General features: G+C 35.1%; 1 protein-coding gene across 3 annotated transcripts in view; it reads left to right on the top strand.

The window, feature by feature from the left end:
* The window catches only part of HYCC1 (hyccin PI4KA lipid kinase complex subunit 1), a 76057-nt gene that overhangs the window by 36098 nt on the left and 15032 nt on the right, over positions 1 to 24927 (top strand). For 2 of the 3 annotated variants that reach the window (XM_049893656.1, XM_049893658.1), the window contains exons 3-10: positions 4697 to 4798; positions 5414 to 5593; positions 7323 to 7403; positions 8052 to 8167; positions 8551 to 8646; positions 11936 to 12052; positions 15171 to 15258; positions 15783 to 15942. In XM_049893656.1, coding sequence (XP_049749613.1) covers positions 4697 to 4798; positions 5414 to 5593; positions 7323 to 7403; positions 8052 to 8167; positions 8551 to 8646; positions 11936 to 12052; positions 15171 to 15258; positions 15783 to 15942 — 940 coding nt within the window. The remainder of the gene's footprint in view (positions 1 to 4696; positions 4799 to 5413; positions 5594 to 7322; positions 7404 to 8051; positions 8168 to 8550; positions 8647 to 11935; positions 12053 to 15170; positions 15259 to 15782; positions 15943 to 24927) is intronic. The other variant, XM_049893657.1, reaches the window with a different exon arrangement.

The following is a 24927-nucleotide window of genomic DNA, read 5'->3' as shown; positions in this document are numbered from 1 at the left end:
CACTTCAGTTAGGGCATTCTTATGTTTAATGGTAAAGTCAAATTTGCAAAAGCAAATATAGCAGTTATCTACGCTTTAAGATGGAAGTTGTGGGAAGAGGGCGTGTTAAAGTATGGCACATAGGGAGGGAATCAACCATTAAGCCAAATAATTGAAAATCATGACTGAGACCATTCCCCTCCCATCTGATCTTTCATTCCCGTCTCCTCCTACCATGGATAGGTTGATTCCTTAGAAAGTAGGGTGAGTAGCAGTGTGAAGGTATTGGCAGCAGTGTGCTCCTGTGGCTGAGCAAGTGGGTCGTGGGGGCAAAGGTTGCAGAACTGGCATGTAGAAGAATCAGCCAGAGTGACTGGTAGACTGGGTACACTGAGCAAATAAGTTAATTGAGCAAATAACTAATCTCTTGAGGATAACGGGAGTTGGTTTCTCCCTGTCTGAGAAGGGAATTACAAACAAAATGGGAAAGGCAAGAAAGAACCTGAGGTATTAGATTAGAATGGGAAGAATCAGTATGAACTCATGGGTTTTTAATATATATATACATATATGATATGTTTATATTTATGCATGTGTGTCCATACATGTATGCATACACATCTTTCCTATCTTTATTCCCTGAGAGGGCCTAGAAGCAATAACACCCTAGTAGCAGTGAGTACACCAAGCACCCAGACCTTGTTTTCTGGAAAGCAAGGTATGACTAAAAGGAGAATATTATCTAAGTATACTCTTTTATCAATATAACATACATTATCTGGGTAATAATATTTTATTAACATTTTTATGAATTTAAGTGTAAGGAAACTTTTCCATTGGGAAGGAGGAGGGGAGTGAAATCATGAGGCCCATGAAAAGTAACTTAATTTAGTCCCCCTACCAGCTTAAACTCACCGAATTATCAATCAATTTGATATAACAAATGTTTTAAGTTATCTTTAGGTCTATACTATAGCCAGTTAAAGTGAAGGTATTTTCTATACCTTGGTTAACTTGGTAGATACTCCTGAAAATTATTTTGAGTGTTATTCTGAATTGTGTATTGTGTGTTGAATTCAGCTCCGTTTGTGTTTGATAAAGAGATTAAAGTTATCGGCAAAATTACCTGCATGCAGAAGTAATAGAAGGCAGAAAACTTTTCGAGAATAAATCTGTGAAGTAATTTTTAAATTAGAGTAATTTGTTTTTTGAAATGCTCTGTGGTGTTAAATCACAATATGAAATAAGAAAGGAGGTTTTGGGATATATACGTATTTTTGGAAAAGCCTGTGCTTGGTTGTTTAATTTCATAACCATGGTGCTAATAGGGCCAAGGTTGTGGATTAAGTGGTGGAAAGTACACTTAGCTGGAAGTCAGAAACTCTTTGATCTAATTCTTCCCCTATGTTGTTTGATGACACTGGACAAATCAAATAATCCCTCTGGGTCTCATATCCTCATCAGAAAAAATTGAAGTAGGTGGTCTGAAGATTCTTTCAGCTTTACACTGTTACATGGTTACAGAACCCCTAACGTCACAGCCTCACTCAGCAGTCTCTTAAATGCACAGATGCAGCAGTTTGCTTTCTGCAAAAAATTTTTCCCCCTTTTGGAAATTCTATTCAGTATCTGCCTTAGCTATGGGTTGTAATTTGTATTCTCTTTATATACCAACAAAGTAATTAGAAATGAACTTAATTATTTTAAGATTTCATGAATAATTCAATCTCTAGCTTTTTAAAGATTTATTTGTAAAATACTGTCTTTCAAACTATTTTCTGTTTTTCTTAATACCATGCATAGTTTTTTTCTAGCAGATTTCCAGATTCCTAATTTTTTTGATTTTCTAGTAGTTACTGAAACTCAATATGTGCATCAAAAATCCAGTCTTATGTGTAATATTATCAGACAGGGTTGTTTTGTTTATTGGTTCTCTGCCCATCTGTCCATCTTCATTAGTTCTCTCCTACCCAGCCCATATCACCCCCTTACATTTTTTAAAAAACCATCTGCCAAATGATACTTTAATATGAAGCATCTGTCTTTTTCTTCAAATTTTGCCGAGAGCAACTTCCCAACATGATTTTCCATTATTACCTTTTCATCTTCAGTTCTTTCTGCCTTCTGAAACATGGGAAAGCTTAATAGGTATTGAGGAAGGCCAGTATCTTTGAACTAGTACCGTGGCAAGAAAATTTAAATGTTTGCTGTAACAATATTTACATTTGTTGGCCCTCTTAGATCTTAAATTTTTCAAAGCACTGTTCGTAAACTCAGCAGTTATATCTTTTCCCTTTCTGCAAAGAAAAGTAACTTTTCCCACATTCATAAAATGAAATAATGACAGAATTGCAAATAAAATGTATTAGTTCACTGCACTAATTTTTAAGATGCCCTTCCTCTCATTTGGCAGTAGTAGCCTGAATTCAGGGTATTTTCCAGAGCTTGTCTTTTCAGCTAAGAGTTATCCTTTTGCCTTTGGCTGTTTCCAGGAAATTTTACTTACTAAGGGTTAATTGATACATAAACTGAAAATTTTAATTCGTGTTTTTATTGAATGTTTAAATTTTATGCTAGTTAGTGTTTACAATTTTATAATAATTTTTAAGATTTATATTCCAATTGACTTATCATTCTTAAATTTTATAGTTAGTCGTCTATATACAGATATGAAATGTTTTATGTATATAATTTAGGTTCATTTCCATTCAGGGAATTAGAAATCTGTTGTTTATTTGACCATTACTTCCTTTTGTATAAATTTCCCCAGTATTAGGTTACCCTTGATCAAATGACGGAAATGGAACGTTGCCTAGTGATCTTTTGTTATGTGCTTTTGAAATATAGAAGAGGGCCCTAATCTCTTCTTTATGTAAGCAGCCGCTGTGAACCTATCCTCCCACCCCGTTTCTGGAGATGGGTGGACTGCTCCCAAATAGTAGTTCATGTTTACTTTCCATTGTGGTAACAAAAGTCTCTTATGAAATATAAAAAAGACTCTATTCACTTATATATCCTAAGGTGAAATATGACCTATTTTTAAAGAATCTACTGAACTGTAAACAGTGACAGTTTTCATTTCTTATCTGTCATTTATAATACGTTCCCTCAACAAAGGTTTGAGTGTGGGGCATTGTGCTAAGTGCTGTAGATGGAGAGATGATGATAAGACAGTTCTTACCCTCAAGGAGCCCATGGTAAAGTAAAAATGAACCAAATATGCTTATTATGAAAATTTAAGTTGTTTCATTTCCTATGTCTATTTATACATATATACAAATAAATAATACACTAACCATAAAAAAAAAAGATCATGAAATACTAGGATATGGAACATGTAAGAAATACTGTGTATCTTGAAATGACTGTTAGAAATAACTTCAGATATGGTATCTACTGCAGAATTAGTTTTATTTGTTTATTTTTTATTAAGAGAAGTAATTTGGGTGAGAAGGAATAATGACTTGGGAGACAAATGTTGTCAAGCAAGGGGTATGCTTCAGAAGGCTAGGCTATTATCATATTTATGATGAAATGTTTGTTTCAAATTTCTCTACTTACCCAAAACCACCTGACTTACTACTGGGGTTTTCTCTTCCCTTGCTCTCTGTTCCTGGTGTCCTTTCTGGACAGGCGGTGCTGGCAGCCTATGATTAGCCAAAAAACAAAACCCGTTGCTGTCAAGTCAATTCTGACTCGTGGTGACCCCATGGGTTACAGAATAGAACTGAGCTCTATAGGGTTTTCTTGGCTATAATCTTTAGAGAAGCAGATCGCCAGGCCATTCTTCTAAAGCACCACTGGGTGGGTTCGAACTGCCAACGTTTTAGTTAGTGGTCAAATGCAAACCTCACGTGCCACCCGTGGACCATGTCTTAAATGGCCTTCCTGAAAAGTTGGAGGTTCAAACTCACCAGCAACTCTGTAGGAGAAAAGACCTGAAGATCTGCCCCTGTAAAGATTATAGCCTAGGAAGCTCTGTGGGGCAGTTCTGCTCTGTCCTATAGGGTCACTGTGAGTTGGAATCAACTCGACGGCACACAACAACGGGAACACTAGTTTATTGGTAGTGTGGATATCTTTTTCTCCAGTTCTGAGGAGTCTGTTTTCCTCCGATTCTGTAAAATTGAACAGCCTTACCAAGCTTAACAGTCAGAGTATGTAATTCAGGGGTTATTCTGACCGGATGATAAGGTTTGAAACATCATCAGATCCTGATATAACATGCTTATTAAGAAGAAGGATCAATATAGCTAATGAGATTTGTAACTTATATAACTACAAAAATTAGATCTCTGGCTTTAATTAAACATGGTTTAGTATATTCTATTTCTAACCCAAAATTTTGATCAAAGGTAAAACGTTGATGTTAATTTATGTTCCTCTTCATGATAAGAGAATAAAAAGTGTTTGTTTTGTTTTTGCAATTATTTTTATTGAGATAATTCACATAACATAAAACTTGCTATTTTAAAGTGTACAATTACAAATAAGTGGGTTTTGGTATATTCACAATGTTGTGCAACCATTACCATCATCTCGTTCTATCTAGGACATTTCCATCACCCCAAAAAGAAACCCCAGACTTGATAGCAGTCACTCCCAATTTTCCTCTCCCCCCAACCCCTGGCAACAACTTATCTGGCTTCTCTTGATATAGATGAGCCTATTCTGGAGATTTCATATAAATAAAAAGTTTCATTTTTAATTTGTTTAGACACTACCAGAAACATCTCTGTCAAATTATGCTACAAATTTGAAAGATAAGAGTGCTTTGGTTTCATCTCTATATAAAGTTATCCAGGAGCCACAAAGTGAGGTGAGTTCTCTTACAGTTTATTATGCTGGTAGTACTCACTTATTAGTCCCTGGGGAGTGCCAATAGTGAAGTGCTCAACTGCTAGCCAAAAGGTTGGTGGTTTGAACCCACCCAGAGCTGCCTCGGAAGACAGGCCTGGTGATCTGCTTCCAAAAGGTCGCAACCTTGAAAACCCTATGGAGCAGTTCTACCCTGCCACCTCGGGTTGTCATGAGTCGGAATCGACTCGATAGCAAGTAACAACAAAGTATTCACTTGATTGATAAAAATAAATAAAATTTTTATTGTCATATATATATACACATATATAAGAGTAAGAAAATGTATATATTTAAAGAACAATAATAAATGAATTCCAGCATACCATCACCCAGCCCAAGAAATAGAATAATGACTATATTTCAAAAGCCCTTTCTGAACATATTTATTTTACTGTTTGGCCCTCCACTAGAGTTCAGAAGGTTCACTAAATAGCAATGAATCGTTTTGCTTCAAAAAATATAAACATTTATATATTTAAGTAATTATCAATCAGGGGAAACCTTTTATATTTCATATAACATTGTCAGTCAAATATAGTCCGGTCTTTGAATTAACATTTTGGGTTTCTTCCAGTTGCTAGAACCTGTCTGTCACCAACTCTTTGAATTCTACCGCAGTGGAGAGGAAGAGTTGCTTCGATTCACACTGCAGTTTCTCCCAGAACTGACTTGGTGCTACCTTGCAGTCTCAGCCAGCCGAAATCTGCATAGCAGTGGATGCGTTGAAGCCCTTCTTCTAGGGGTTTACAATTTGGTTTGTATTTAATGTAGTTAACAAAGTGTTTTTCATCAAAAGCAAATACATCATCTTGGGTAGGAAATAGTCACTCCTAAAACATTTTTTTTTTCCTTTCTTTTTCCTGCACCAGAAATAAACATCACTAACTGTTTTAAGATTAACAACTATTTTTCATTTTGTGAAAGCTGATTGCTTTTATACATCAAATGAGTCATGGCTCTTCTCTCAAAAATAACTTTATTGAGGTTGGGGTTATATAGTTCTACACTTTCTACAGAGTCGCTCTGAGTTAGAATCAACTCAACGGCAATGGGTCATTATATTATAAACATCTACCATAAACATTATTTCACAAAAGGGAGATTATTTAAATGCCAATAAGGGGGAAAGGTAGAAGGGAAGGACAATAATTTGTAAATTAAAAACGGGATCAATTTAGCTTTCCTTGTTTCTCATTTCACTATGGTCCAGTGAAAACTTTATTATGGGCTAAACAAGTATAAGGACCAACATTTCAGAAACACTGGTTTATGAAGTAACTTGATGCCGCAGTTTTCACCTGTAGAACTTAAACATACACTACAAAGCCCAGGTTCTACTCTGAAGAAGTGTCTTAGATGGTAGGACCCAGAAATGTATATATCTGTTTTTTTTTTTAAGCTCTGTAAATGTTCTAATACAACCACCCTAATAAGAATCGCTCTTGGTGTTTTCCTGAAACGACTGATGGAAAAGCTAGGAAAGTACATGTGCTGTTGGTTTCTGTCCTAACTGTGTAATTCCAATGGGTTGCCCTCTGATATAGTGGTTTTTATGTTCTTGGTGGAAAATTGCTAATATTTCAATTTTGCTTAACCAGTAGACTAGGTAATCTTTTAACAAAGATCTGAATTCCAGGCTGGTTTTAAAAACAAAGAGATACATATGATTTACAAACTAGCTGTAGGATTTGGCCAAGAAAGGTTTTAGCAGGAGCATATTAGATTAATTCCATGCCACAAGAAAAACTAATCCTGTATGAATGTTCAGTGGTTTTAAGACAATGAGGAAAGAAAGAGAGATAAATAACTCAAAACATAACTTTTTAGATTGATTGAAGGCTGAGAGTGAGACCATTCACTTCTTTTACTGAGGTGTCTGAAAATACCCATGTCACTTTAAGTTTTTAAAATTTAAAATCTATTGCCTGGGAATTAACTGTTTCTGATCTTCACAAAAAGTTTTGCAGAAAAGGTCTGCTGTTGGGGGTACAATATCCACCAGTAATAGCTCCATAAAATCTGGGCTGCTTCTAGATTTTACAGCACTGATTTGCCATACACTTTGCAGTGTAAATAATGTTTGTGTATTAAGTAGCATGACAATCTAGATGCTTAAGATTTGTATTTTTTTAGATGGAAAAGAAATTTAAGGTTGTCTTCTTGACATGTTTTATAACTATGTTAATTGACTTAGAAAATCTGACTTATCATATGAAGAAAATAAATAATTATTCAGGCACTATATCTGTATCTTAGCCATTCAGAAAGCCATATGTTACTAATACTGTATTTTAAAAGTGGAAGGGTGCACATTTCAAATACTGGTGTTCATGAATGCTTGATAATGGATTATCATGGTTTAAGATTTCAGTTGACTTTAAAGATCCTTTTTTTTTTTTCATTTAGACTAGCAATTTAAATTTAACTTTTAAATTTGTGTGTAAAAAATGAATATTTTAAGATATTTTTTCTCACTTTTATAGGAAATAGTTGACAAAGAGGGACATAGCAGAGTATTAAGTTTTACGATTCCATCTTTATCCAAACCATCTGTATATCATGAAGTAAGTGACATTTTATCAAAGTAAATTTGGTGGTCCTAAGTTTTGAAGTTGCTGAAAGTTAGCCTCTAACTATTGAGGCAAAAAATTTTATTAGAAATTTAAAAAGTATAAAACATCACCCACAGTATTTACTGTTCTCAAAGTGAAATAAGAAGTCAAAATCATTAGACTTTAAAATCTGATAGTAAGAGATTATTTAAAGTATTCTATTTAAAATATTTCTCCCTGTGATGCATAAAACTAGTCTATTTCTTTCTTTTTGGGGGGTAGGGTGGGCAATTACATATTGCTGTGGCAGAATTTTTTGAATTTGAATTATTTTTTATTTCTCATTTGTGGTTTGACTTTTAGTTTATTTTAAAAATCTTTCTGTAGAAAATTTGGTAAGCAGTCTCAATATTTATTTTTAAGATATATGATGTTCATATATCTTACAGGAAATCCTGGTGGCGTAGTGGTTAAGTGCCACAGCTGCTAACCAAAGGGCCAGTAGTTTGAATTCTCCAGGCGCTCCTTGGAAACTCTATGGGGCAGTTCTACTCTGTCCTATAGGGTCACTATGGTAACCATTCTTAGTAGTGTGTATATTCCGAATATCACATTTTCAACAGGATGGCTATTTTCTTTATTCAAATGTCTTTTCTTTAGCCTTCCACCATTGGTTCTATGGCTCTGACTGAAAGTGCACTATCCCAGCATGGTTTGTCAAGAGTCGTGTACAGTGGACCTCATCCTCAAAGGGAGATGCTAACAGCCCAGAACAGGTATACTGTGGAGACATTATTTATTATCCAACCATACTGATTTTTTAAAAAAATTATTTCAGCATGTTTATAAATAACATTTAGTGAGTTGTATGTAATGATTTATTTGGATATTGACCCATTTTATACAAGAGAAAAACATTATTATCCAGACTTGTCACTTGTTACTTTGCTTCAGATGGCATCTGGAACATTGTATTTTTAAGATAATTTTTGTATGCCTGTTACTTGAGAACTCTTCATTTTTCTTTTAGTTTTGTATTGTTTTTGGTGTGATTATATTGTAGAGGCCTGTTCTGTAGTATATCTTTCTTCAGCAACTGCTCAATTATGGCTGACTTAGAATTCTAAAGATTTCTGAATTTTTTTTGGTTTATCTTTAGGTTTGAAGTGTTGACATTCCTTTTGTTGTGTTACAATGCTGCTTTAACCTATATGCCCAGTGTCTCTCTTCAATCACTGTGTCAAATTTATTCAAGGTAAATTAAAATTCAAATGTTTTTAATATTTAAATATATGAATTTAGAATTGCTAATTTGTTACATACCTAAGTTATTTTTGTTTTGAGTCATTTGTTTAAAACATCAAATAGGTTAATGTAACACTCAGCCTACCCCAACACAAAGAAATCTATAAATGATACTCACAAAAACATGTTGAAGAGTTCAAAGGGGAATAATACTTAAAAGGAATATTTCTGTATCAGAAAAGCATCATGCTAGGTATCTAAGGATGGACCTATTATGACCTTTCAATTTTGGGCATGTGGTTGGCTTCATTGTGTTTTTTGTTTTGTTTTAACTCTGCCCTGATTTTGTACCAAGAAATAGATACTGGTTTTTAAACTATCCTTGTTATATAAAATTGAGCCAAGGAATTAGTTAAATAAATTGTGATAGTTGTTGGGTATGCTATGTCAATATTTTTTTTAAAATCCTGATTTAGAAGAATATTAAATGATAGTATGTATAGTATGATTCCAAAAACCAAAAAGAAGGAAAACAAAAAACAAACCTGCTGCCATGAAGTCAATTCTGACTCATAGTGTCCATGTAGGAGAGAGTGGAACTGCCATGAAGGGTTTCCACGGAGTGGCTGGCGGATTCTAATTGCCAACCTTTTGGTTAGGAGCCGAGCTTTTTAATGCTGTACCACCAGGGTGCTAGTGTAATTCCAGCACTAGTTAAATATGACCAGAATAGGCACAAAGATTACCTGTAACTGGTGGAATTATGGTTTATTTTAATTTTTCTTCTTTGTGACTTTCTGTGATTCTCTAAATATCTATGATGAAGATGTTACCTTTCTTAAAATAGAAAAAGAGAGAGAGAGAAAATGCTTTGGGTAATTCAAATAAATAAGAGAAAATACAAAATTCAGGAACTTGTAGAATAATTTGAATTTGGGGGAGTGACTTAAATAATACAACCTTGGGATTTTAAGGAGCCCTGGTTGCCCAGTGGTTAAGCACTTGGTCGCTAACCACCAGCAGCTCTGCAAGAGAAAGACGTATTGATCCACTTCTGTTAAGATTTAAGGCCTTGGAAACCCTACAGGGCAGTTCTACTCTTTCTACAGTTGCTCTGAGTTGGAATCAACTCAACGGCAATGGGTCATTATATTATAAACATCTACCATAAACATTATTTAACAAAAGGGAGATTATTTAAATGCCAATAAGGGGGAAAGGTAGAAGGGAAGGACAATAATTTGTAAATTAAAAACGGGATCAATTTAGCTTTCCTTGTTTCTCATTTCACTATGGTCCAGTGAAACTTTATTATGGGCTAAGCAAGTATAAGGACCAACATTTCAGAAACACTGGTTTATGAAGTAACTTGATGCCACAGTTTTCACCTGTAGAACTTAAACATACACTACAAAGCCCAGGTTCTACTCTGAAGAAGTGTCTTAGATGGTAGGACCCAGAAATGTATATATCTGTTTTTTTTAAAGCTCTGTAGATGCTCTAATACAACCACCCAAGTAAGAATCACTATTGATGTTTTCCTGAAACGACTGATGGAAAAGCTAGGAAAGTACATGTGCTGTTGGTTTCTGTCCTAACTGTGTAATTCCAATGGGTTGCCCTCTGATATAGTGGTTTTTATGTTCTTGGTGGAAAATTGCTAATATTTCAATTTTGCTTAACCAGTAGACTAGGTAATCTTTTAACAAAGATCTGAATTCCAGGCTGGTTTTAAAAACAAAGAGATACATATGATTTACAAACTAGCTGTAGGATTTGGCCAAGGAAGGTTTTAGCAGAAGCATATTAGATTAATTCCATGCCACAAGAAAAACTAATCCTGTATGAATTCTCAGTGGTTGTAAGACAATGAGGAAGGAGTGATAAATAACTCAAAAGACTTAAACTATTTAAATAATGCTTGCTCTTTAGCCACAGAATATGATATAAAAGAGGAAATCCATCAAATTTGTCATTCCTGTCTTTTCCTTAGTTGTTTAGGTTTTTTTTTTTAAGGTTCTTGTTACTATATTCACAATGGTTTGAAATTTAGCTATTCATTTCTTTTAACTTCTGGCTCCCTTAATCGTTTAACAAATATTCTAACTAGGATGCTTTGTACATTTTTAAGATAAAAAGAGGATAATTAGAAAACACTGTTGTCTAAGCCTAAACCTAAAGCCTAGTTCATACCTATGGAAAGAAAACTGGTTACAGAACTGTGATGATAAGTAACTTATAAATGGTTATGATAGTTAAAGTACAAGACCTTCTTGATTATCTTAATACTAGTACAGGTTTTTCTGAAGAATTAGGTATAAATTGATCACACTGTGTTATGACTAATTGAGTCCTTTTGGCCAAGTGACAGTTGTTTTAGATTGCTGCTCAGTTGAACTGTTGATGATGATTACAGTTGATTGTGAAGACTGCCAAAATGATAACTGGGTCATCTAGGAGGGAGAACACAGAAATGCAGTCAGAAAAAATATCATAGAATATCTGAGCTAAATTCAGTGATAAATGTGCCCCATTCTTTTTCTAACTTTCCGATTGTAATGAATTGTGGAAGTAATTAAGACAACCTTGAACACTCCCCACATCTCCAAAGAAAGGCTTGGAATCTACTAACAAAAAATCAGCTGCTAAAAATCCTATGGAGCACAGTTCTCCTTTGACACACCTGGAGTCACCATGAGTTAGAATCAACTCAGTAGCAACTGGACTGACTGGATAGTTATTAAAAGTAGAAACTTATTCTTTATTTTAAAAGCATATTGGTCATAGAAAATACATATGAATATAAAGAAGAAAATACGAGTTGTCTATATTCCCACAGCTCAGAGATAACTCCATGACTTCGTACATGTTCTTTTTTCAGTGGCACATACCGTACCCCGTTGTTCATCACAAAACAGAATTATGCTGCGTGTGTTGTTTTGCATAGCTCTTTTGCTGTCATTTAAGTAGACTTTCAAAACATCATGTGTAATTGTTTTATAATATTGTATGAGTGATTTATGTAAGCAGTCTTCTGTTGGACTTTTAGGTGGCTACCTATTCACTATAGTATATACGCTTTAGCTTTGGTGCTCCTTAACTATAAATTCCTCACTATACTCAGTACTTCTTTGTATTTCATCTTGTTTATACTTTCTTTGAATTAATTATATTCTTTGTTTCCTAGATGTTAGGTTTGTTATGAGAGCATACCTAGTACATTGTTGGCTTTAAATGTTAAAAAAAAATTGCCCAAATTTTTACCAATTTTACAAATATATTTATTTTGGTCTTTCTAGAATCTGTGTTTGTGGATATCCTCGACAACAAGTAAGAAAATATAAAGGTTTAAGTAGCAGGATACCAGTTTCTTCAGAATTCATGGTGCAAATGTTAACAGGGGTTTATTTTGCCTTGTAAGTTTATCTTATATACAAAATAGGCCTTTGATCTCTTTGGACAATTACAGCTTGTTAATTTATTGTTACTATATTGTAATGTCAGTACATAAGCATAGTCAGCATATTTTCATGTGAAAGGGTATGAATCAAGATCTTGATGATAATTTTATTGTTTAAAAGATGTTTTAAACTTCTGAAGGATTTGTATCTAACTAAAACACTTCCTCATCTTTCTTTAATTCAAAGACAATAAAAATTAGTAAAACCTAAATGTAGCCACAGTCCCTTTTGTTCATTACTGTCTCTTTTGCTGTAATTTCCAAATAGCCTTTTTGCCCAATGAATATCTTTTGACTCTTTCAAGGAATAGTTTCCATACGTTTAGCTGTAAAAATATTTTAGAGCATCTTTGACCAGAAATAGTTTACTGTTAATTTCTAGTATTGGTGCTCAGTCATACCAAATGGCTTAAACCTGTCGCCGTCAAGTAGATTCCAACTCATAGCAACCCTACAGGACAGGGTAGAACTGCCTCACAGAGTTTCTAAGGAGCACCTGGTGAATTCGAACTGCCAACCTTTTGGTTAGCAGCCATAGCTCTTAACCACTATGCCGCCAGGGTTTCTGACCAAATGGCTTAGGTAATACTATTTTTCTTTGAACTTTATCTTTTACTTTATAATTCCTTTATTGCACATAACTTGCCATACTTTGCATTATATTTACCCGATACTTTAATTTTCACTAATAGACTATAAGCTTCTTGGCTAAAGGTAAAGTTTATGGGCTGCAGGCCAAATCAGCCTGCTGCTTTTTTTGGTAAATAAACAAAGTCATGCTCATTTATTTACGTATTGACTATGGCTGCTTTCATACTATGATGACAAAGTTCAGTAGTTGTGACAAAGCTTGAAATATTATCTAGCCCTATAAGAAACAGTTTGCTGACCCTTGGGGCAGACCTTTAATATTTCCCAATAGCTCGTGGATGCTCTGACCTGTTTTATTTTCTCTCCTTTTTTTTTTTGTGTTTCAGTTTGAGTAGTTTCCATTAGTCTCTCTTCAAGTTCACTGATTCTTTTCTTGCCTATATCAAATCTACCAATGAGCTCATTGAAGGCATCCTTCATCTCTGTTACTGTGTTTTATTTCTAGCCTTTTCATTTGACTCTTTCTTGTAGTTCCCATCTCTCTGGGGAAATCTCCATCTGTTCATGCATGTTGTCCATCTTTTCTGCTAAAAAAAACCCAGTGCTGTTGAGTCGATTCTGACTCATAGCGACCCTATAGGACAGAGTAGAACTGCCCCATAGAATTTCCAAGGAGCGCCTGGCGGGTTTGAACTGCCGACCCTTTGGTTAGCAGCCGTAGCACTTAACCACTACGCCAGCAGGGTTTCCTCTTTTCTACTAGAGCCTTTAATATATTAATCACAGTTATTTTAATTTCCCTGGTAGGTCCAACATCTGAATCATCTCTGAATTTGGTTCTGTTAATTGCTTTGTCTCTTGGCAGTGGGTTAAAAGCAGTGTTTTATCCCCCCTGCTTTTTGTGTGTGTTATAATTTTTAATTGATCATGATTTTGTTAATAAGTAGGACAATAGAGACTGAGGGCAGATATTTATGCCTGGAAATGGGCATGCCATTTTTTTTTCTAGGCTGCTCAGGGTTGAGTTTTGTTGTTGCTATGGTTACCTTCAGGCCACTGCCTGCTTCAAATTCCTCTGGTGTTACCTGGTACTTAAGGTGGAAACTGAATTGCTGGAGGGTTTTTCCTCAATATTCCCGATCAATCCTAAGTGTTCATCTGCCCTTGTCTGCCTGCATCTTAGAAAGGGCCTCTCCCTGTGTTTTTGCCCCTCCTCCAACAGTAGACTGCTGTTGCTTGTTTCTAGGTGTGTACTAGCCTGGTAGAGGGATGGGGATAGGAATTGTTCCCTGTTGTCCTAGTCCAGCCTCAGTCTCAGGCAGGCCCTATGTTCTTGCACCTCAGGGGTAGGAATTTCAGTGATTCTGATCCTCCCGCCAGTGGTAGGAGACATCTAGTGGTCACAGTACCAAATGATTTCCTGATCTTCCCTCCCAAAGGTTTAAAAGTGTTGTTATATATGGGAGAAGAGTCTGGCTGGGTCTTTGTGTCTTTTCTGCATGGATGGCCACACTTCTCCTTCAGACCTACACCGCCAAGGGAAGCTTTCTCTGGCCTCCTATCCTGCTCCAAGTTTTTCTTGTGAGCGCCTAAGGTGATTAGGGAGACAAAGCTGTGAGTGGGTTCGAGTTCCCCATGTAAAGGGTCCCAGAGATTCTGTATTCTCATGCTAGCCCACACTTGGCTTTTAGTAATTTGTTAAAGGTTTTAGCTGAATTCTTGTTATTCATTTGTATTGCAGCTAGTCTGTCCTTGGAGGCATCTGTCTACCCTTGTGGTTGCAAGTTCTTTGGTTGCTCTGTGACCTCAGCTCTTTGACAGGTTAATAAAAAGTTATGACTTTGTAGATTATCTGCCTTTTTCTTGTTTTTAAGGGTGGTAGCAATTCTTTTTCCATCTTTCTAGACATCACTTGTACTTTGTAATTAGCATTTCTTAATTTTGTTGACAGATGTTCAAGCCGATATATCTCTGTTCATTTGTCCTTTAGCTAATTCTTATGAAGATTTTGGCCCTTTCTTTGAAAATTATGTATGTAGGCAAAGTAACTACTTAGAATACTGCAAGCCACACTAGTTGTAGATTCTCCTTAAAAACTGTGGGAGTTACAGAGTAATTTGACCGTAAAGCATTCTGAATATTATTCTAAGGTATATAATTTGTTGTGCTCTGACTTGCTTTGAAAGTATAAATGCTTTGACATTGTTTTAGCTTTTTTGATTTCAGTTCTATAAATAGATGTTCTTTAGAGAAGAAATATACCTCTGTAAAATTTTCTTTGGTATTAATGGGCCCTCAGGTACAATTGAAAGGAATTCAAAGATTTAAAAATACAATTGTAAGAGTGAAATGCTAAGCAATGTGCTAATATAATCTGTTATTTTCCTCAGTAAAGGCAGTTTCTCATAATATTTTGTTCAATTATATAGGATTAATTAAAAATAATTATGCTTTCTTTTTCCTTAATTCATTTAATTTTACAGTTACAATGGCGAATGGGATCTAGCTCAAAAAGCATTGGATGATATTATATACAGGGCCCAGCTGGAGTTATATCCAGAGCCATTGCTGGTAAGTACCATACCTCATTTACATAAATTTTATAACTTAAAATTTCTCAATTTAGAACTATAAATTGAGAAATAGCCATTCATAATGCATTAATATATCATTAATTCTCAGTGATTCATGCTCCCATAATACTAGCAAAATTTTATACTTGAAAAAGTATATATAATAAAATTTGAAAATTTCATTAGACTAACTTCCTAGATATCTGATAATCTTTTTTAACTTATAGGAGTATTCTCCTTAACATAGTTTAGCTGCATTTATTAATTAGCATTAGGCATTTGGAAATCTAATTTAATATTTTGAACATTTTAACTTCATTACTCACATGCTATTTTTAGCCTAAGGTTCCTTCTGAGATCTTCCTCCTTGTTCTAGTGGATTTATGCATCACCTTAGGAAACATCTTGGAGAGAGTATTTTTACTTTTTGTAAACGTGTTAAAACTTTAGCACTGTGTTTTCTCTAAGGGTATAATAATACATTGGTTAATATCAATCTTCAACTGTTCTTTTTCTTCTTAGGTTGCTAATGCAATAAAGTCTTCCTTGCCCCATGGTGCCATGAAGTCTAGTAAGGAGGGCACAAGGTGTATTCAAGTTGAAATTACACCAACTTCCTCTAGAATATCGAGAAATGCAGTAACCAGCATGTCTATAAGAGGTCATAGATGGAAAAGACATGGTAAGAAATATAAAGCTCTTCAAGTTAGAGCATTGTTGATTCTATCGTATTCTTCTCTGTACTTATAGCTTTAGTAAATAGCACTGTGGTGGCCTGAAAGAGAGAGCCGTTGAGCCACCCTTAACTCCTAATTTACTGTCTAGGAGTAACAGGCAATAGGGAAAATGGAGCTTCCTATGTTACATATATAAATGAAAATTTATTTTAAAATTATGTTGACTTTTAAGTCTTATTTCAATCGAATAGGAGAGTAGGAAAGATGCATTTTTAGATTATTCATACATTTTGGATTTTAATCATAGGTATTTGGAAAATTTTTTCTTAATGTTTCTTATTTTTCAACTACCTCTTCAGCTGGTAAACGTGCATATTGAGATAGAACAAACCAGTAGGGACTTTCAGCATTTTGTTCTGATCTGAACTTACTGGAAAAGAATACCGTACTACTGACGCAACTTTAAGCATTTCTATTTGCTTGAAGTTAATTTTCTTCCAAGATTGTTGTTTGTTTTAATTTTTTTCTTTTGACTGCTTCATTTTATTATTTTAAAATTTTACTGAACATTAATTTTGTTCACCAAAGCTTTCTCAATACTTCCCATTTCCCGCCATTCTCTCTTTATTATTCTTTATTTCATTCCTTGTTCTTTTTGTAACTTCCACCCACCTGGAAGTTACTGTAGTGGCATGAATCAGTGCAAGAAGAGGATTACTATCACCTTCCTCAGAAGGTAACCATTGGATGAGAAACAAAAAGCTACTTTGTCCCAAGCAGACATGTATATCCTGAGTAAAAGAAAATCTGTTCCCTGTTTTCTTCTTTCGGTAAAACTGAAATGAAATGGTAGCTCCTTTTGGGATATTTGATTTCAGTAGCCTCTGTGATCTCTGTAGAGAAGATGGAAAAGTGAGAAGAATGAAGTTATTTATGGTGAAATAAGAAGTTGATGATGAGGATAGTTGCCATTGTCCTCACTCAGGGAATCTAGAATATAGTAGGTTAAAAAAGAATGATAATGAAATTGTCTACCTTAACTAATGGTCATTTTCAATCTTTTTCTTTTTTAAAGTTAGTGCAACAATTCTTGAAAGTAGGGAAGCATGAAAGAGGTGGTAACATTCAGCATTAGCAACGCAAATTATGCTACTATTTAAAACATACTTCAGTATCTTTAGTGAAAATTATGCTACTCAGTGGGACTAGTTTATAGAGAGAAAGTCATTTAATTAGATATGGTAGTGCCCTAACGTTTGATTTTTCTGTCTTGGAATCAATTGATGAAAATAGGCAGTAAGCCAGATCATAAACTGATCATTATGGCAATAATTATTCCTACCGAGTTCCAAAAAAGTGGGGAGGTTATAGGAAATTTTACGGGAAAATGCAAGAATGAATTTTAATTCCTTTTCCACTTTCCCTTCTTGCTATTTATGTAGGCATATTGGGAATTAGGGAAATAAATGTGGGTTCTACAGTTAAAAATATGAATTTTTGAAACTTACTTGAATTCACGCATGTGGATGTGTATAAGAGACAGGGTGTGCATGCGTGTCCATGCATGCATTTAATAGAATGAGAGTGTGTACCCTGCAATAAAATGGATGCCATTTCCCAGAAATATTTTATAGGAAAAAAATCTCCCCTAAAAGATAAAAGAACTCTCGAATATATTCTTACAGACCTTCAGGTTCCATTTTGGCCACCACCTGAAGGGTTGGCACTCTGCCTTAGGGCTACAGCCTCATTAAAGTAACCTTCTTTAAAGATTGTCCAATAAGCAAGATAAGCATGTGCTTAGGGCATCAACAAAAAAAGGGCACCAGTTGTCCAAAGCAAAGATCCATTGATGCCAAGCAGACAGGACACAAGTAAAAGTGAGCACCGCAGCGGAAGGGAACTGGCAGGGCAATAAATGAAACTGATACCAGCTCCAAAGTGTGAGAATGTGTCAGCTGAAAATAAAGTTCATGCAGGGTCATGAGGTTGCCCACACACAAGGTTGTTTAAGCTATGAGGCCCCTACCACTTCAACACCTTCATTGACATCTGTCTCCTATGGTCCCCTCTTGTGTAATTGAAACTCCTTATCTCGGCGAGTCTCATTTTCTTTCAAATAAACAAGAGGTGGGGATGGGCTGTGGAGTATAACTCTTGCTGTATTCATCCAATATGTGACTGGATCCAGCATGAGCAGTTACAGGGCAAGGATGGATTATATGAATAGGTAACAGGTGTCTGATCCATTTTGAGAGAGCCATCTTGTACTTCCACGTCTGCTGATACAGCGGTTCCAGCCAGGAGGGCCAGCAGTGCTCATTGCCACAATATAAACACAAGGGAATGTGCTTGCACATGTCCTGGAAAACAACCAATGGGAACTCCAGTCCCAGATGACACACAAGAGTGAGGGAATTTGGATAAGTTGACCATTGCAATGAATTCAGTCAAGTTACTTTTTGATTGTATAGCATTTACATACAGAGTTATGTCCCAAGTTTTGTAAAGAATAGTATTTATAACTTTAAAATATGTTTGGCATACACGCAAATGCAATCTAGCATACACTTAATATAATACTAACAGATGATAATATAATACTAACATAGCAAACATTAAAAAGTACCGGGATTATTAATATTTATCTGACATGACAAGTTTTAATTTATGCATCAAGTGAGTTTCATTTTTTATTGTCTGTTGCAGGAGACACAGTGTTTGATATTACTCTATATATGCTAATAAACGAGGTGTTAGGCACATTAAGAGGATGCAAAATTAAATACTTATTGTGCAAAATATGCTTCCCTTTTGCATCAGTGTGTTTCTAAATTCATCTTCCAAGAAAGCAACAGAGGGCATTTATCAGAACATTACATTTATATTTTATCGGAATAGTTACGTATCTCTGTGTAAGGAAATTGAACAATTCCTAGAGGAAAGAAATGAATATTTAGTAAATAAAAATTATATAAATGTATTTTATTTTCCATTTCCTTTCAGACTGGCTTTCTTTTAAGAAATTGATTGATATCATTATGACTAGCAAAACAAACTCGCACATTGTGAAGTTGTGCAATTGTTATATCAATTATGTACTTATCTCCCAATATGGGAGTTGAACAATTCCACAAATATATAAAATGTATATTTTACAGATTTTGTATATGATAACAATTGTATTTTCCTTTTCATTTCGGACCAATCAGGTACAACCTCACATTCAGTTCTCTCTCGTCAACCACATATAAACATGCCAATGTTACTGTAATCACGTGACTCGTGACGTACCTGGTCCTGTTCTGTACAGAGCAAACCAAAACGTGTTTTCAGATTGAGCAAACTTTTGTATTTGTATCTTGCTCTTTGCTATTGCTCTTGCCCCCATTGGGTATCAGCAGTAGTCCAATGAACTATGAAGATTCAGCATCAAAAGATGGAAAGTGAGTGTGCAAGTTTTTAAGTATTATTTCAAGACGAAAACACTTGAGGAGATTTGTGAAGGGCCTGCCAACAAACATCATATGATAAATGAATGAAATTATTTCCGAGCACCTTGTAAGTACGATATCTTTTGACTATCTCAGACCTGAAGAACAAAATCACATGTTCCAAATCAATTTTTTTACTTGCTAATTTTCAAATATAAATTTTTGTTAATATCCAGATTCTAATGTAAACTTTATCTTATAAATTTTATGTGTTTTCAATTATTAAATGTATTTGCTATGGTAGAACCAAATTTAAAAAGTGACATAATTTTATATCCACATAAAATGAAACTGCAGCAACTAAGTGGAGTGCAAAAACACACCCTTGCAGAAGATAAAAAGAAAAGGATTTGTGAATCCCTAAAGGCGGTTTTAAAATTAACTTCCTTTTTAAAACGTAATGAATCAGAAGAGATTTCTTCCACTGAATGCTTGAGTTTAATGGGTGCAGGTGCTGTACTAGTACTGCTAGTGCTGAAAATACTAATAGTGATAGGAATATAACAGCGTTTGTCCCAAATTCTCCATCCGCCCCTTGCTGTAGTAAAAAAAAATTAATAGTGTAGAAAGTGAAAGTATTTTAGTATCCAAAATTGTTGCATCAGCAGACCCCATAAATAACAGAAATACAGATCCTGCTTGTGGAATAATTTCTAATGATGTAAATTATTGGATCAAAAGAGGGCCAACTGATTGTCAACCATAGTGGGCCACTTAAAAATTCATTTAGAAAATTCCTGGATGATAGACAACAAGGCTTAGTAGCCAGAATATATTTTATGGTGCAAAACTAATGGTAAAAATTATAAGAGGAAGTGGCTACTGACTTCCCCATTAGTTAGCTCTGTATATTGTCTTGTTTGCAAACTGTTCAGTCCTAAATCATTCAATTCTCGATTTGCTATGAATGGACTTAGTGATTGGTGCAACTTGAATATGATTGATAAACATGAAAATAGTTCAATTCACAGAGATTGTATGTTGTCATATTTAAACTGAAGACATGGTTTTGCCTTAACTCATGAACTGGGAACACAATTAATGAAGAATGTCAGTATTGGAAAGCCGTTTTGCAACGTGTTATTGCTGTCATTATAACAACCGCTGAACGTGGACTATCTTTTTGAGGAAGAAATGAAGTGTTTGGGACCCCACAAAATGGAAATTTTGGGGATTTACTTGAACTTATTGCTCAGTTTGATCCATTATTAGCAGGTCACATCTCAAAGTATGGTAACACAGGAAAGGGCAACCCATTGTTTATGTCTAAAACAACGTGTGAAGAATTAATAAACTTAATAAGTGATAAACTTTGATCAACTATTTTCAGTGAAATAAATATAGCTTGATATTTCAGTTTGTCTGTAATTCCACTCCTGGTCTTTCTCATACAGATCAGCTAATTATTGTTTTAATTTGCACGTCTCCAACAGATGGAAAACCCATCGAGAGATTTATCACATTTACTGGCTTAAAAAAATCATACCAGTGAAGAAATTGCAAATCAAGCACTTCCCTATTTATGTGAAGTTTGAAAAATTGATTTTCCTAAGTACAGAGCCCAGTCCTATGACAGTGCTGCCAATATGTCAGTAAAGTAATGCAATAGAAAATTTTAGAACGTAATGAATATGCTATTTTCATAATACATACTATGCATTCGCTTAATCTTGTAGAATGTAGTGCAGTCTATTGTCATGCAGAAGCAGTTGATTTTTTTTTTTTCCTACGGTTCAGTTACTCTACACATTTTTTGCCTCCTGTGCTTACTGATGGACAGTTTTTAAAACATATTTAGGCAACAATGGAGTATTAAAATGTCTTTCCAATACACATTGGAAAATGCATGCTGTAGCAACGAGTGCAATCCTGGGATCGTACACTCAGATTCTAGATGCCTTAAAAAATATTGCTGAAGGCCAGACACAAAAAGGAGATACCAAAAGAGAAGCTGAAAACATGGCGAACAAAATGCACACACTACAGTGTGTATTTATGTTGGTTATATATGGAATAATATATTGCTGCATTTCCATTGGACAAGTCAAGCTCTCCAATTAGAAGTAAATTTAAAGACATGCATAGATCTCTACCAGTCATTAACAGGGTATTTAGATAATTTAAGAGAATGTTTTGAAATTTTTGAAAACAGAGCAAAACAAATACTGCCAAATACTGATTATCAAGCAGTTCATCATCGCAGAAACATTAGAAAAAAAAAAGTAAATGACGGAAGTGCTCCAGAAGTATCACTGAGTGCCAGAGATTAATTTCATGTAATCACATAGAGCACCATCATTGACACACTTGACTCTTAAATGAAAAGGAGGGTGAAATTATATGAAGGTCTTTCATTCTCTTCTTATATAGATTTTCCTTCTTAAACAATGTGGATATATCTGACGAAGAATGCGTGAAGGCATCTAAGAAATTAGCGTAGTCTTATTCCAATGACTTAAACACAAACCTTTATGGAAAAGTGGGAAGTTTCATTTCTACATGAGAACTAAATTTACAGATTCAGGAAAGACAAATTTTACTCATATAGGCATGTATGATTCCATAATAGAAGATATAATACAATGTATATTTCCTAGTGTTGAAATTACTTTTCACGTATTCCTAACTTTAATAATCACAACTGCACACAGAAAGAAACCCTGGTGGTGTAGTGGTTAAGTGCTATAGCTGCTAACCAAAGGGTCAGCAGTTCAAATCCGCCAGGCACTCTTTGGAAACTCTATAGGGCAGTTCTACTCTGTCCTATAGGGTCGCTATGAATTGGAATCGACTCGACGGCGCTGGGTGTGGTTTTTTTGGTTTTGCACCACAGACAGCTCATTTTTGTCCCTAAAGAGATTCAGAAACCCTCAGTGTAGATCAATGATTCAAGAAAGACTAGATTCATTATCCTTATTATGTATGGAAGTACATATTGTTCAGCAGTTTAGTTGGAATGAAATCATTGAAGAACTTGTAAGAGCAAGGAATAGAAAGAAATGTTTTTAATTATTACATGTTAGAGATGAAATACCTAAAAATGAATTTGTTGTAGTATTTATTTTCTGAAAAGTTAAACTGTCTTTTATGACATCTTTTCATTTGTTCCTTCATAAATATAGCATTTATTATGAAAGAAGCATCAAAATTGAAGTATGAACTGTTTGAGGTAAAATTAGTGAAAGTCAATTTTTCGTTGTGGGTGAGCGACAGAGTTTTACATTGATTGTTGCAACGATTAAATTCAATGACTCATTTTCTTTGTTGTGAAATATGTAGAATATTTCCTTTGTAGAAAATGTGGTATATAGTAAAAATCTTAGTACCCTACATCCACTAAAAATTTTATAATCCAGTTAATTTCATTCCATTAAAATGGTGTACACTAATTTTGTGTTCAATCGCTAATATTATAGTTGCATTTAAAAAGAAGTTACATCATGGTTAGCTAAGACACACGCATACATATATATGTATGTGTGTATATATGTATATACACACACATATAACTCACGTATCCCATTCAAATGCATGAGAAAGCAGAGGAGGGGACACTACAGATTATCAGTGTTTAGGGCCTTCACATGCCTTAATCTAGTCCTGCCTATCCCTTTACTTATTCATCCTTCACAACTCAACACTAGGAAACTCCTGTTTATGGTAACAAAAAAGTCACAGATGAGGATATTCAGGAGAACAAACTATAAAAAGCAAGCCAGGTGCATGGAGCAGATACAGAATTCAGCTTAGTCTTGTATACCACTTTTCCATAGTGTGAATTCCTTTAATCCAAAGGGACTCCAAAATATCCCTAGTCTAAGGCCCTTCTTATTTGCTTCTACAAGTAGACTGCATTCTCCCTTTTTAGGGTAGCCTTGGTTTTCCTTCCTAGGGCAGCATTTTTCATTAAGTTACCATGCTCTGATGAGTTAAACACTTTTCTATTTTCCGTCTTCATAGTTTTGCTTCCTACTTGGACACCTTATTGTTCTGGGCTCTCTAGCTGACACTGGCTCCTTGTGGAAAAGATAGGTATTTTTGCTGTAGTTCTTAAATATATAGACCTCAACCTACACATGTATTATATTCCAGAAATTGATTTATGTATTTTTGCAGAAACAAGGTTAAGAGATTATAGATTTCCAGGATAGCCCACAAAAGCCTTTTTATCCCATGTTTCTGAAGCATAGTGCTGTAGAATGTAAGTTCAGTTTATGACTGTGTGAGAACATATTTAGAGTTTCTAAATCTGATGGAAATCTAAATGTGATTCCCATCCTACCCTGTCACCACACTAACCCTCACCAGAGGAATTCCTTCACAAACCCCTAAATGTATCCTGTAGCGGGAACAAGGAATATGCAACTCTAAGCCAGTAAAGGTGGTATTGTGTGGTTTAAAGTCAAGAAAGGTGTGTGTCAGGGTCGTATCTTTTCACCATACCTGTTCAGTCTGTATACTGAGCAAATAATCTGAGAAGCTGGAGTATATGAAGAAGAACGGGGGATTAGGGATGGAGGGAGACTCATTAATAACCTGTGTTGTGCAGATGATATAACCTTGCTAAAAGTGAAGAGGGCTTGAGACACTGATGAAGATCAAAGACCACAGCATTCAGAATGGATTACACCTCAACATAAAGGAAACAAAAATCCTCACAACTGGACCAATAAGCAATATCATAATAAATGGAGAAAAGAATGAAGTTGTCAAGGATTTCATTTTACTTGGATCCACAATCAACACCCATGGAAGCAGCAGTCAAGAAATCAAAAGATGCATCGCAGTGGGCAAACTGGCTGCAAGAGATCTCTTTAAAGGGTTAAAAAGCAAAGCTGTCACCTTGAGGACTAAGGTACGCCTGACCCAAGCTGTGGTGTTTTCAGTTGCCTCCTATGCACGCAAAAGCTGGACAATGAATAAGAAAGACCGAAGAAGAATCAATGCCTTTGAATTCTGGTGTTAGCGAAGAATATTGCATATACCATGGACTGCCAAAAGAAAGAACAAATCTGTCTTAGAAGAAGTGCAACCAGAGTGCTCCTTAGAAGCAAGGACGGCAAGACTACGTCTCACATACTTTGGAGATGTTATCAGGAGGGATCAATCTCTGGAGAAGGACATCATGCTTGGTAAAGTAGAGGGTCAGCGAAAAAGAGGAAGACCCTCAATGAGATGGATTGACACAGTGGCTGCAACGGAGGGCTCAAGCATAGCAATGATTGTGAGGATGGCATAGAACTGGGCAGTGTTTTGTTTTGTTGTACATAGGATCACTATGAGTCAGAACTGATTTGATGGCATCCAATAATGACGAGAACAACAAAGCCAGTAACAAAGCCAGTAATGATGAGGTTTGAGATGGAGGGACAAGGAATATAAACTTTAAGGAATATATATATAAATATATTTAATATATATTTATTTAATACATGCTCTTTTCTTTCTTACTACCAGTGCTGAGAAAGAAGAAAGCAATCTCCCCTCCCACCCCGC

This window comes from Elephas maximus, chromosome 8, assembly GCF_024166365.1.
Source record: "Elephas maximus indicus isolate mEleMax1 chromosome 8, mEleMax1 primary haplotype, whole genome shotgun sequence".
Classification (NCBI taxonomy): Eukaryota; Metazoa; Chordata; class Mammalia; order Proboscidea; family Elephantidae; genus Elephas; species Elephas maximus.
The sequence above is the reverse complement of the archived record's forward strand: the minus strand, read 5'-3'. Positions and strand labels throughout refer to the sequence as shown.